The sequence below is a fragment of the Paramormyrops kingsleyae genome, chromosome 3 (genome assembly GCF_048594095.1).
Source record: "Paramormyrops kingsleyae isolate MSU_618 chromosome 3, PKINGS_0.4, whole genome shotgun sequence".
Classification (NCBI taxonomy): domain Eukaryota; kingdom Metazoa; phylum Chordata; class Actinopteri; order Osteoglossiformes; family Mormyridae; genus Paramormyrops; species Paramormyrops kingsleyae.
The window spans coordinates 14532461-14547507 of NC_132799.1; the positions used below are offsets into that span (position 1 = coordinate 14532461).

The following is a 15047-nucleotide window of genomic DNA, read 5'->3' on the forward strand; positions in this document are numbered from 1 at the left end:
CTGAGCCTCTGTACTCAAAGTTAGCCAACAAGTGAAGAAGCACGAGCGTATTAAACTGACTTACTGAGGATGGGGGTTCTGTAAAGCTGAACCTGAGAAGCTCAGGCTCAATGAGATGGGACCCCCCCCCCCCCCCCAGCCAGTCAGCCAGCCCCCCACATCCACGCAGCGGAAAGTCTCTGGGGTGGATGAGATTAGAGCTCCTGGCTGTGAACGTCATGTAGTCTCTGCAGGTGTCAGCAGGGGGCACCCCTGTGCGGTTTCCCCGCGCCAAGCTGAGTCTGGGAGCGTGGCACATGCCAACTCACCTGGATCCGGACCAGTGACGTGCCGGTGGGCGTGTTCTCAGGCAGGCTGACGTTGTATAGCGCCGTGCTGAACACCGGCCGGTTGTCGTTCTCGTTTATGAGGTCGATGTAGACACGAGCGAAGCCTACGTGCTCCAGCACAGACTCGTTGGCATACAGCTGGGGTGGAGGGTGGAGACAGGGAGAAACAGAGCTTAACATCAAAAGAATGCTGCGTTCGTGTACTGAACTATCCATTAAAAAGCTACTGGATACATCCACCCATTCATTTTCTATATCCACTTGCCCTATGCAGGGTCTCGGGGGTCTGGAGTCTATTCCGGAAGCTATGGGCACAACTCAGCATGGGGTGCCAACCCATCGCAGGGCACACACACTATTCACACTCACACAATCTGATAACTCCAATTCACCTTAGCATATTTTTGGACTGTGGAGAGAAAGCAGAGAACCCAGGGGAAACCCCACAATGAGATGCATAATATTATGCCACCATTTTGCCCTCCTAATGCACATCATTTATATTACATAATACGTTATATAAAATATTATTACATTATATATTATTATTTTAATTTGAAATGCACAGGCCATACTATTTATTATGCAAAAATTTGAGATCATTTTTAACAACCATATAATAAATCAGTGACCCCAATGGGAAACATTTGTAATCCTTTTTTCCCCAGCATTTTTTTTTTCTAAGCTGAAGGGTGTTTTAAGATTAAGATGCAATTTAAGGGTGACAAGAAAAAGAGGCGAATGATCATATTGACATAATGAAAACGTTGGAAATGTACAACAGCTCTCTGCCTGCCGGAGGGAGGGCATGGAAACGAAAACGTGCATGAATGACAGTACAAACGTTCAAAGGAGATGCAAGAATAGCACAAGGGTTAGAGAGGGTTAGACTCGGCAGCAGAGGAACAGGAACTGAAAAGAAGCAAGATCAGAGGACCTCACAAATATGGGTGATAAAATATATACATTTTGTTTCTTAGTTACTAAATACAATTACAAGCGAAGGCTTTCCAGGAAACATTCACAAGTGATAAAAAACAACTGGTGTAATGAAGAGCAGAGCTAAAAGTTGGATAAAGGCACCTTCTACACGGAAGGTAACAGGCATTAACCCCCTGTCTCTGAAGTAGCTGGCATCAGATTAGCTTTCATACATAAAGCAAAGTTAACTGCCTTGTCTTCAAATACATTGTTTTGATAATGAAAAGAAAATCTTTTTGACTGGTTGTGTTATCATGAATTAAGATTCTGGAAAATGTTACACTGCTAAGATAGAGATGATACAGTTTTTTAGGTTATATTTTCGTATAAACACAGCTGTCTTCCCTGTACCTGTAATATTATATTGTCAGGTGATAAGAGGCACGGGCCAGAAGCTATTAGCACCTGACTTACAGAACATCTACATAAAGCAGTTACATTTACACAAAGCACCCACATCTATACAAAGTACACACATCTACACAATGCAACTACATCTACATAAAGCAGTTACATTTACACAAAGCACCCACATCTATACAAAGTACACACATCTACACAATGCAACTACATCTACATGAAGCACCCACATCTACATGAAGTACGTACGTCAACACAAAGCACCCACATCTATACAAAGTACACACACCTACACAATGCAACTACATCTACATGAAGCACCCACATCTATACGAACCACACACGTCTACACAATGCAACTACATCTACATGAAGCACCTATATCTACACAAAGCACCTACATCTACATTAAGCACATACATCAACACAAAGCACCTATATCTACATTAAGCACCCTCCCCTGCCACACTCAGACAGGACCCGCCGCGCTCCCTACAAGACACGGCTGTCTTGTTGTAATAATAATGGCCTTTAAAGAACAAGGGAACAGGACTCAGGGGAGCTGTCTGCGGTCCAGGGAGCCGTTCACCTGGTGTTTCAGGGACAGATCGGGGGGGCTGGCTGTGGGGGGGTACGGAGCAGGGCCACCCTGGCGGCAGCTTTCTTGTTCTGCAGCTGGCTTTTACGGTTTTCATTTGTTTACATTTCTTCTGTCTTGAGTTAGACTGTTTTGTCCCTAGATGGTTTTCCCCACCTTACAATACATCGGTAACGATGGGAGGCTTATTTTACAGTTAAGGTTTGCATCTCATTCCACACTGTGACAATACAGAAACCGCCGCACAAACATACCCAAACACCTGCATTAGAATGTGCATAAATTCAAATGCTTCACGTGTTCAGCTTGGACCGGATTTTGATTCACAAACTGCAGAAAAAGCAGGACTGCACTCACAGAGAAGGTGTAGCTGCGGATGTTCTCGTAGTCCAGAGGCACAGCCACTCGCACCCTGATGTCCGCCCTCCCCTGCACCGATGTGGGCGAAATTGTAAAGTGGTCCGAGTTGTTGCCCGTGAGGAACACCTGGAACATACTATTAGGGCCCTGAGGGAAATAGGGATGATAGAAAGAGAGAAAGAGAGAGGGGTAGCAGCAAGAGAAAATGAGAAACAAAGCAACAAACTAAAGAAAAAAAATCTAAATTCAAAAACCCAATGAAGACATAGGTGAAGAAAAATAAGTTTGACATCAAACAAAGATACAATTCCATGTATTATTAATTTTTAATGATGATTTACAAGACTATAACAATAGGGATGCAATACCATGATCTTAGTGTACTGGAGTAACATATACTCAATCATTTGTGAATTTATAAAAGGGTATGAGTGTATACATACTACACATACACACAGGGCCTGATTTATAAAAAGAAAACATATGCAGAAGTCAACGTATGGTTGTTTGAATATGTTTTCTGCTCTCGCTGGTTTGACTACATTCCTTATGGGAAAAAACAAACATCTGCCAATGGCAGTCAGATAACTGTCATCCGACAGATTAAGTCACAGAAAATCAAAGCCTGCAGCATCCTCATTACCATTCAGGGCTCTGCGCTCTCTCACTCCCCCTCATCCCGTCTTAGTGTTATCAGACCGGAAAAAAATAATGTTTTTTTTTTTTTTCTTGGGGGGAGGGGGGCGGTGTTGGTCGTACAGGTTAGGTGGGGAGAGTCACGTGTCCTTTTTGAGAAGGCAGGTCAAGAGACCGTTCACTAACTGCTGATCAAGAGGGATGGGAAGATGATGGCGGTAAACCACAATAATTAAAGGGGCTCACTTACCACCCCGCCCTACATTTCTGTGCCTGAGTAGGAGCCCACACACACACGACAGATCCAGACCTGGTGGGACGTGAGCTCACTACCAGCTCACGGAGAGGCAGAAACTCCAGAGCATAAGCTGGTTTAGTCCACTGTGAAATGGATTTATTAGCCCAAAACACGGGAATCGACCCACTGATTCTTATCTCCCCCATGCAGCTACAAGTCTTCTCCCGCTCACCTTAGCGTCTCAGCTCAGTCTAGGTGTTTTAGCCCCTGCTCTACCCGCTAGACTTTCAATCTAACCCACATCATCTCTGTATCCTCCTCTTCGTCAATCAGCATTAGGGCCAGGGGGGGTCGTCCTTATCAATGCACAGCACCTACAAGCTGAGGCTCAGCACGGCTTCAAACGCCGTCCCGGCGCGGTAGCGGTTAGCGTAATGAACTGTGTCGCCACAGGCGGCAAATTATAATCCCCCTGTGCCCCCCCCCCCCCCCCCCTCCCCGACGGTCCCTTTTCCCATTTCTGCAGGAATCCATTTGTTGGCGAAGTGGCTCACGATGACGATGACGGGCCCGATTGATCCACAGGGGGAAAATTGTTTCGGAGTTCAATAAACATTTAACCTGAAGTGTACCGTTTCTGATAAGGAATGAGAGAGAGAAAGAGAAAGAGGAAAAAAAAGATTAAAGGCCAGGGGAATGAATAACAAACCGCAGCCTGGATCATTCTTAGCGGCCCTGCAGCTCGTATGCCGTCAGAAGGCATCAGTCCCTTAAGAAGGGCTCTTCCCGGCTACATACGGCAAGCTGGAGACACGTGAGGGTGGCATGCAAGATTTCCCCAGGCCAAGAAGGGATGAGACAGATGAGCGTTTCTCCAAAACGGGAAAATTATATGTGCAAAAGGAATGATTTAGAGGCCTGATGAAACATAACTGTCCTCCTTTTATGAGGAGAGTAATAAACTATTTAAAGGTTTAGTTATCAGCGGATGTTGATGTTTCATAATGAGCTGAAGTTCATAATAAGCTCTTCATGACATCGACTGGCTCCACAACAAGGTAACAGCACGCTACAGAAACCACAAAGTACATTCCACTGCCAGACGTGTTATTACTGTTGGCACTTTAAAGGTCACAAACGTGTGTGTGTGTGTGTTTGTTTGTATAAACACATTTATATTTACACACACACAAACACACACACAGCATGTATTTTTTCTTTCCCAAAAATGCATGCATTACATAACTGCAATGTACACCCATGAACACATGGCCTACAAACCTATAACACACATTCCTGGCAGAAGCTTCTATTCCCAAGAGTTCTGTCCTAATGTCACGCAGTAATGCTCAAATCAACCAACCTCTGAAGGTAATGAATCTGTAAGTATGGAACTTCCCCAATAATACCAATATGGGCTGAAGCAGCACGGGTGCGAAAGATCGCACCTCAGCAGCAAGAGGGGGGTCAGGCACTTTAGGCTTTTCTGTCTGGGCCGGATATTACATTTGCACACATGCAGACAGCAGTGAAAACTACAGAGGGAGTCAATACAGGAGAGGCGTGCCTGTGATCTCGACAGCAGATATTGTGGATTCTGAAGCGACCAACTCTACACTGAATGAAGGAGGAGAGATCACAATCGACGCTCCTGCATCGCAATGGGCAAAATGGACTCTCCGTTCCCTTTTTTTTTTTAATCCTTCAAAAACCATCAGGGCCGTTACCTTCTATTTAAAAACCATCCAATATAGTGAGATGCCACCTCAGATAGCCCTTAACAGTAACTGCCAATCCATTTGGTTGTTACCGCTCTCTTGCAGCTAAAAGGTGCCGACAGCAGTGCAGCTTGAGACAATCGGCTCCAAAAAAGCTGGAGCTGAAGGGAGATGCGTGTGACTGTGTGAGCACGCGTGTGTGTGCGTGTGCCCACATGTGTGCGTGTAAGAGTGCGTTTGCGATTGACAAGATTAGTAATCCATCTGGCCGGTTTCTCCGTGTGTCGGATTCCGTTGGTCATGCTCAAATTAAGCAGGCAGTCTGACATATTTCCCTGGGATCTCATGTGCAGTTTGGCAGTCAACTTGTTTTTCTTTTTTTCTGAGAATATGCATGTTAACATGGAAACAGTTTTGGATGTTTATTGATTTCTATGTTAGGACTCATTTGTATGTACCTGCATGTTTGCACTGATCCACACCTGTCTACCTGTGTTTGTCTGTCAGTGTGCATTTTGTGTGTGTTTTTTCCTGTGCTTGGCTATTTACCGGTATGGTTGTGTACGGATGTTTTTGGATGACTGGACGATGATAGATAAGGGGGTAAAAGTATTTCATACTACAAGGCAGTATATTAATGCAGTGTTTCCCAATCTAGTCCTCAGGGAGCCACTGACAGTCCACGTTTCTGAGCAAAAATGCGGACTGTCTGGCAGGGAGCTCGGAGGGAGCAAACACATGGACCGACTGTGGATCCCCGAGGACCGGATTGGAAAACACTATATTAAAATATTGCATACCCCTTTACCTACCATCTTAAGTGTTTCTTCAATACCAGGCCTTACAATAAGAAGTATTTCCTGACTGCTTCAAACTCCCGTGAGTTTTACAACAATGTAAATCTATTCCACACGGCAATGTCCAGACATTTTGAACAGACTACTGCCTAAGATGCGCACTCTCCATATCTGAAAAGCCAGACACCCCAAAAATCCATTCATTTTTTCAAAAGCAAATCTTATCATACTTGCCCCACAAACACTGGGGCACAGTGGTCCAGGAATGGAACAAGGAGGAAGTCTGTGAAGGGCTGAGCTCCATTGAAGCTTAAAACATGCCAGGCGTCTGACCACCTGTTGAGGACACACCTATCGATCACTGTTACTTAAGTTTATTATTGCTATGACAACAGAATCAAAATAAACTATCGGACACATCTGCAAGTGACTGGGATTTAAATACCACATTTCCTTCACCTTCTACTCTGACATTGTTTTGCTGCCCCCCCCCCCCCCCTAAAAAGGAATACTACTCTCACCCCCATCTTTCTCTCACATCCTATTCATCTCTATGCCCCCCAATCCACAGCTCACCCCTCCCTCCACTTGACTCACAGTTATCTGTCAAATTCCATCCTGGCCACCGCCGCGCGGGAATCAATCAGAGTTGACTAGCTTTTGGCTTATCTCAACTCGGGTGATTGATTTTCCTCGTTAGCTATAATTTGACGCTCTATCCCATCTCTTCCAAAGCAAATTAAATTGTAGTCGAGTTGAATGTGCTCCTAGTCACGGAGTGCGGGAGTTAGCGTGTTGGTGTTTTTGCCTCGCGCTGCTGCGTCTGCCGTCCCACGCGTGTGGCTGCTGGATACGTCCTGATGGGAGCTGGCAGACACAGGATGTAAGACTAGAGGGGATGCTGTTCAACATGCCTGTTGGCGGCACCTTTCCGTGGGCTGACAGCCGATAGCTGCAACAAAGAGCTAAGAGCTGCCATAGCTTGTAGCTTAGTGCTAATTTCAAAGCAGCACAGATGCATCTGTACCATTCAATTTAACTGTGTACAGTGATCCCCTGCCTGTCGCGGAACTTACGTTCCAGACCCATTAGCGATAGGTAAAATTCTGCAAAATAGAAATACCATATAAACAAACATTTTTTTTATATAGTTTAAGCCTTAAAATACCCCTCCCACATGCTTCAAAAGCGATAGGTGAAAATCCGCGATATAGAAATACCATATAAATAAAAAAAATTTTTTTTATACTTTAAGCCTTAAATCGTAGGGTTTAAAACAAAATGAAAAGTTCACAAAAACTTTCAAAAACAACAATCGGTACGCGATACGCAAAGAATTGTGATGCGTCTGGGAAAAATCCACGATATAGCGGGGGCGCGATGGCTGAACCGCGATGTAGCGGGATTTCACTGTAAAACAACCTGTACAATCCTATCATTAAAAAAAAAGTTACATTGCAATGCTTCTTTCTGCAAAACCCATCATGCTCTCCTTTGAGACATAGACTCATTCATATAGAAGCTTGAGGTCTGAGTTCAGGGTCAGGCCATTTATTTGGTGGCCCTGGAGCGTTTCGGGGGTTATCAGAGATGTGACTACTCTGCCGAGGACGACACTTGAACCAGTGACTTCCCAATCGCTGAGCCACACATCACACCCTCTGCACAGTCCACATATACCTGTCCAGTCCTATGTTAAGGATGCACATCACTTGCAGTATTGTTTATAGTATAATACAGTCTGCATCGGTATAGGCTAAAGGAAAAGAAGGTAGACTCTTACGTGTTAAAATCGTAGGAGAAGCCTCATGCTTTTACTAGAGCAAGGTAATTAACCCGGGCTGCTCCATGAAAATATACCGCCATCTAAAAGTAATTATAAAGCACTAAGGTCTCAGAGTTGATTTGGATAAAAACACCTGGCAAGTGAGGGATAAGAGCGGCGAACGGCAAGCCTGACATTTGGCGTCGGGGGCCTTGGCGCCGGGCCGTACCTCATCCTTGTCCTCCACCTGAATGAAGAGCGGCAGGGCGAAGCCCACTTGGGCGAGCTCGGTGATGCGCACGCGGTACTCGGAGCTGTTGAACTGAGGGGCGTTGTCGTTCTTGTCCACTACCAGGATGGTGAAGGTGGTGAAGACCGAGGCCGTGGAGGGCGTACGGTCCTCATTCAACTCAGTGGCCTGAGGGGGAAAAACGACGAAGGACTGAGGGTGGAGCTAAAGGAGTAAGACGATAGTGGATGGGTAATGAAATGAAGTAGAATAGCTTTAGCAGACAGCGTATTAGCACTGGTTAGATTATTCCTATTGGCCCAGTCCTGAGAGCCACACTGGCGGTGATATATAGAGGAGGATGGAATTGAAGGGTTGAGAGAAAATATATTGCAAAAGCGGCTGCTAGTCCATCCTTTGTATCCGCAGATTCAAAGCTGCACTGTTATTGCATCAAGACAGAATCAGGTGCGAGGAAATGGGGACAAAGTGGTGGCAAGGATAGGTCACCACGGGGGGGGGAGGCTGGGTGAAGTGGGGGGGTGGGTTCCTGATGATAGGATTAAAGAGCGATGAGTTCTATTGAAGGGAAACAATCACTGACAAATCCATTGCTTGTGTCTGGAAGTACGGCATTATGGGAAACTGTGACTGCGGGTCATGATGTCGTGCTGATGGGTGCCGTGTTACATACGGTAGGATGGGTACACCCCCGTGACCCCCCCCCACCCCCATCCTCGTCTGCCCACACACCAAGATACAGCAAGTCCACCTTATAGTGAAGCCCATTCTTGTGAAGTTGAGAAATTAGTTTTATTAGCCTCATACCCCAAATCAATAGCACCCCTAAAGACTGGGCAAGACTCGGCGAAGATCATATAGGAGAAGGTGTGAAGAGAAGCAGAAATCCATAACTTATAAATATGTTTTTTTGAGCACGTAATTCTTCTGCAGCGGTCATCGATTTCAATTAAGGACTAAATTTGGCCAAGAATGTGATGCGGAGCCAAAGTTGGTAGGACTTTCGTGCATGTGAGCTAAGCAGCAAACTGTGGGGCCACACAAAAGGGAAGGACTTGAGCACAGAGAAAAAGCAAAGAAGTGAAGCAAACAGTAGACAAGTCACCTTAAAAAGATAAACTACTCATATTAGCATGGCTGTCGTGTCTGTTTTGGCCAGCAGGCTTCTAAGCTGGAGTGATTCTGGCATTTTTAAGGAGGGGGGCATAAGAGGGGCCATAATGCATATAGAGGAGCCAACCTTATCAATAGGCAGTAATATGTGTTGAATCGGTGAGTGACTCTGGGGGCCAATCAGCTTTCAGCTGGCTCCAGTGCCCGGGCCCCGCCCCTGTAGTCACCTCTGCCTCTACGAAACAGAACTTGCCAAGGAAAGGTTGCAGATTCAAATATTGGTTATTCTTGTACACGATGCTCTTGAAATCCTTCCATAGTGTTTATACGGGACTTACATAAGAGCTTATTTAGGACTGGGCCAGCATGCCTGAAGTGCATCTGAGGAGGCTCAGGACTGGGAACACCCTGGATGGGAGGCCTGCCCAAATCACACACACATTCAGACATCAGTGATTCCCCAAACTGCATGGGGGAGAAAATCCCTGCTGAGCTGCTGCTCCGTAGCCTCAGTAAATATATAAACTAGCCTAAAAATAAAAATACAGAACAATAATATATAAATAGGCCACACTGCCAGTTAAGAGACGGGTGGATGATAGACTCCGATAGCCTTGGAATGAACCTGTGTTCAACAGGCGTCAGACATGAGTTTCTGTGGGTGTAGATTAATTTGTTAATGTAATTGCTACATTGTTGTTGAGCTCCATTTTAGGAAAGGCCTGCCCAGTGTTTGCCCGTACAGCACTAGCATTTCCTGTTACATGTGAAAGACTTGCCCTGTGCTTGCCAGGGCTACACTAGTATTTCCTATTGCCTGTGAAAGATCCGCCCTGTGTTTGCCATTGCTACACTAGTATTTCCTTTTGCCTGTGAAAGATCTGCCCTGTGTTTGCCATTGCTACGCTAGTATTTCCTATTGCCTGTGAAAGATCTGCCCTGTGTTTGCCATTGCTACGCTAGTATTTCCTATTGCCTGTGAAAGATCTGCCCTGTGTTTGCCATTGCTACACTAGTATTTCCTTTTGCCTGTGAAAGATCTGCCCTGTGTTTGCCATTGCTACGCTAGTATTTCCTATTGCCTGTGAAAGATCCGCCCTGTGTTTGCCATTGCTACACTAGTATTTCCTTTTGCCTGTGAAAGATCTGCCCTGTGTTTGCCATTGCTACGCTAGTATTTCCTATTGCCTGTGAAAGATCTGCCCTGTGTTTGCCATTGCTACGCTAGTATTTCCTATTGCCTGTGAAAGATCTGCCCTGTGTTTGCCATTGCTACGCTAGTATTTCCTATTGCCTGTGAAAGATCTGCCCTGTGTTTGCCATTGCTACACTAGCATTCTCTGTTGCCAGTGTCTGCCTCTCTCCCTGAGAACTCCTTTACTGTTTCCTTCGTAAATGCATCACTCTCTTCCTCACTCAATTAAACTCCATCCTTCTGTTCCACTCTTTCTCTGTTCACAAATTCATTTCTTGCACTTGAGATTCATTGCGTTATTTTAGTTGAACATCGGTTTATGTTTAATGCATTGGTGTTTTATGTTCTTTTACGGATTCGGTGGTGATTGATTGTTGATTGTTAAATTTTATTACAGCTGTGTAAAAACACACCATCCACTGTACCATTCCTACACACAGCCAGGCTCTGCTCCGTTCTCCTATTTCTTCCTTACACCATGCTTCCAATTCTTCTTCTCTCTCGATATATTCCCTTCTCTCGTATCTCCTTATCCTGCTCCCTCACTCATCTCCCCCCCCCCCCCCCCCCTCTCTCACTAAGACATTCCCTCACAACTCCGTCATGGCTGTGCCTCAGAGATCCACACAGGCAACAGCTGAGGTCCACATCTGTCGAGGACTGTAGGAAGAAACCTGGAACATTTTCGGGGAAGGAAACACTGGAGAGTGGAGGGTGACAAACCGGATCCAGCTGCAGAGGTATATACAGAGGCGGGACCACTGGGGCACTGACCCCAGCTGTAAGCTGATTGGCCCCAGAGTGCCCCTTCCCCTATCACTCACCGTGATAAACACATATCATTGGCTAATAATTAGGCTGGCTCCTCTGTATGAATTATGGCCCCAAACTTAAAAAAATCCTAGAATCACCCCGGCCCAGCAGCCACCTTGGCTTCATCCTGTTGGGACATTACCCGTGTCACACACACTGCTGACCCCCCCCCACCCCAAAATGGAAGATACCAAGCCCCCTAGCCGGTCTAGTGGTCTGTTAAGAAGCAAGGCTCCTCACTTCAGAAACGTGTCATAAATGTGTTTAGCTACTCCGTCTGCACACATCTGCTTCTGAGGACTGCATAGGACAGCTGCCAGTAGCGGGAGCGACGGAGGAGCTCCGGTGACCAGCAGCGCGTCCGGGGGCTGGGCCTCAACGGCCGGGTCAATAATACATCAGACAGGAAGCTGGCATCTCCGCCAGGCCGTGCTGCCACAGACATGATGGATCACAGAGCCAATGGCCGCGAGCAGAGTGGCGAGGGGAACCGGACCGGCTGAAAGTACTCTGTAATCTACAGGAGTCCACTCAGCTTCACACGGCTTTTCCATCTTCCCCGGCTTACGGCAATTCCTTCCTGATCCCCCCCCCCCCAAGTCTACCTAGCTCACATAACCCACCCATCACCCTACACTGCTCCAGCCTGATTCTCCCACACCCTCACGGACGGGCCCCTTACCCTGACAGTGAGGATGAAGCCCACGGAGTAGAGGGGATTCTCCCTGTCTAGCTGCCCGTTCACCATGAGGGAGCCACTGATGTAGTCCAGGGCAAACATGCTGTTGGTGTTACCTGCATGGACACAGAAAGGTGGAAGGTGGTTAGTCGCCGACAGGAAAGACAGCAACAAGAATGCAGCAAACCCTCCGTTTGTCCGCTGCCAGGCCTGAGCTGCTGTTCACAGTAATTTAAAGCCCGTTTTTAGGGCTCATCCTCTCTGCCACTGATTACAGTCATTACCCCACAACCCCCCGAGTATCTATAATATATACCGATGTCGTAGTTTATAGGAAATGGGCCACAGGTTGCGACGGCACCTCCCCGCGTGCTCCTCGCACCTCCTCATTCGCTCCTCGCCCTCCCACTCCCTGCCCCCCCACCCTCTCCGCAGCAGCTGGCTTCAGCGCTCGTTGCACACTAATTACGGTCGGCAGATGGGGCCGGCAGACAGCAGCCGATAAGACGCCGCCGAATCCTCCGGCTACACCCCTCCTTACCCCCCCCCCACGTGTGCGTGTGGACCCCGCCCCTTATCGAGCCCCTGCCACCTCCCGCGGGAGGCCCCTCCGTTGCTCTCGCATCAATCATTCCCTGTAAAAGTCTGCTAACTGCCATTTGTGTACATATTCCTAATCAATATCTGATGTAATTATGAGCAGAAGAACAGGGTAATTACTGTGCATATCTGTGCACATGTAATAAAAGCTACTTCCCAAATAAACTCATTAATTTTTGATGCCCTCTCACAAATGCACACATGCACACACACACACACACACACACACACACACACACAAACACACACAGACACGCGTGCGGTTAGAAATCTCGCATCCAGATACAGGCTTTGGCTTTTGTGAGCGTCATGGCTGCCAGGCGGCTGGGCCGCGTTCCACTCCCATGGCGCGCGACACAGGCAGGGGGCGCGGATGGTGGGTGGGAGGGACCATGGAGCACCGCCAAATTAGAACCGGGCCGTGGCGGAGGCCGCGGGCGGGTAGCGGGCTGTGAGCTTGGGCATCCCAGCAGTCTGGCTCTGCTCACTTCCCCAGCAAGGCCAGGTCGACAGCAAGTCTACCACGAGGGTGTTGCCTGCGAAAAGTAATAACACCCCTGCCCCCCCAACAAACCCTGTGCTGGCAGCCCCCCCCCACTGCTCTTCTATCCATCAGGCCTGTAGTAGAACGTATAAATTCATGGGCAGGTGCTCCTCAGATCAATAGCAATCTGAGCCGGAGATGTATGCTCCTCGGAAGAGGCGAGAACCGCAGTCCGGCGAGCAGTGCGACTCCTCAGGACTTCGGCGAACCGGATTTCCCGTGTAAAATCCCACATTTGCCATGTGTTTTAATTCAGCCGGAGCGTGCTATACGTCTCTCCAGCGTGCTCCTCCAGGACGTCTGTGAGCTGTAGCCTTCACCACATCTCTCCATGATAGTGAGAGAAGGACGGATTAACCCCCCTTGTGTTGGGGGAGGGGGGGTGCCGCCTTTTCAGCCCATTGTTGTACACTCGGCGGGAGAGAAGGGGTGAGGTGAAAGTCCTGGGAGTCATATGGGATGGGGTGGGGGGACTGGGCCCACAGGTAATTACTGCGGATTGAGGGCAAGGGCAGAGAGGGGGGAGGCTGGGTGACAACAACGGCCCCGCTCACCTGCAGAATAGAGGTATGTGTGTGTGTGTGTGTGTGTCTCTGAACTCTGGTGAGTGTGAGATATAGTATTTTTACCGTGTTTACTTCAAGTTCATCTGATGAATTATAAGCCGTAATATCAGACAGACAGACACAGAGCACAGTGGCAGGCCATTATAAATGTATCTGCCATCGAATCACCTGTGTCATTCTTCGTCAGGTCACTTGCTCCCCTGACGTGAATGTTACACCTCTTGACTCCGCTAATTTATGGTCTGCCGTCTCGTCCCAAACGCCCATTTAGGAGTCTGCTAATTACCAACGGGTAGCACACCTCTTAGGCTGTAAGTAATGGAAGCTGCTACAGCCACCTATCATTCCTCATGCCTGCAAAATGATCACGCCGGACTTACATTACGCATTTCATCAAGGATACAAAAAGAGGGGAAAGACAACCCCTTGGGATGGCTTGACTGCCACCCTGGTGACGTCTGCAGAGAAGCAGAGCTGGGTTTGGTCTGGTCTCCCATTCCCTTATCCCCGAGCCACCCCCTCTTGCGGAGTGTGTGGAGTGTGCAGAGTGGGGGTGCTTGCTGGTAGCCTGGCCCCCCGTGTATACTCATTGGGGGCATGATGGCTGTAAATTGGTTTGCCTGCTCAGCTGGCCCTGTCTGGAATTACAACCCTTCTGGCCATATGACTGATGACGCAGGACACAAACCCGGCACGCACAGAGGAATACACACACAAAAGCACACATATGCACAAACACACAGAGGAATACACATGCACAAGCACACAGAGGAATACACATGCACAAGCACACACATGCACAAGCACACAGAGGAATACACACAGACAAACACACAGAGGAATACACATGCACAAACACACAGAGGAATACACACGCACAAGCACACAGAGGAATACACATGCACAAGCACACACATGCACAAGCACGCAGAGGAATACACACGCACAAGCACACAGAGGAATACACGCGCAGAAGCACACACATGCATACACAAACACACAAAAATACAAACACACACACAACAATACACATGCATAGATACACCCAGAAACACATACGCACAAACACACATAATCATAATATCTGCTGAGTTATGTGCAGAATGTCAAATCTCCACCAGCTGGTGCTTAAATGAGATGGTCTTCATTACTTAATCACTCGCTCACACACTCTGAGCGAATGACCCAGTCAAATCAGTTGCTCACGTTCTTGTAAGCTGTCTGATGATTACCATCAGAGCAGTAACACTGATCCACAAAAATTAACCGCTTAGCATTATGGGCCATGAGCCTTGGGGCTGTGTAACAGAGATGAGGATATACTGCGTTACTTTTCTCTCTGAACCTGAGGAATCACACCCCAACTCCGCTATCCTGCCCAGCAAGGTGACTGTCCTACCGCTAACCGGCAGAACCGCCATTCTGCATACAGTACATGCTCCGCCCCCGTGCCATTCGGCCCGCCTTCCTGCCCTCTACCAAGCAATGGGAAGGCATGCTTCTCC

General features: G+C 47.6%; 1 protein-coding gene across 1 annotated transcript in view; it reads right to left on the reverse strand.

Moving 5' to 3' along the window:
- The window catches only part of cdh23 (cadherin-related 23), a 187125-nt gene that overhangs the window by 77414 nt on the left and 94664 nt on the right, over positions 1-15047 (reverse strand). Inside the window, exons 10-13 of the mRNA XM_072709700.1 lie at positions 11836-11948; positions 8012-8200; positions 2626-2775; positions 309-467 (exon numbers count right to left, since the gene is read on the reverse strand). Coding sequence (XP_072565801.1) covers positions 309-467; positions 2626-2775; positions 8012-8200; positions 11836-11948 — 611 coding nt within the window. The remainder of the gene's footprint in view (positions 1-308; positions 468-2625; positions 2776-8011; positions 8201-11835; positions 11949-15047) is intronic.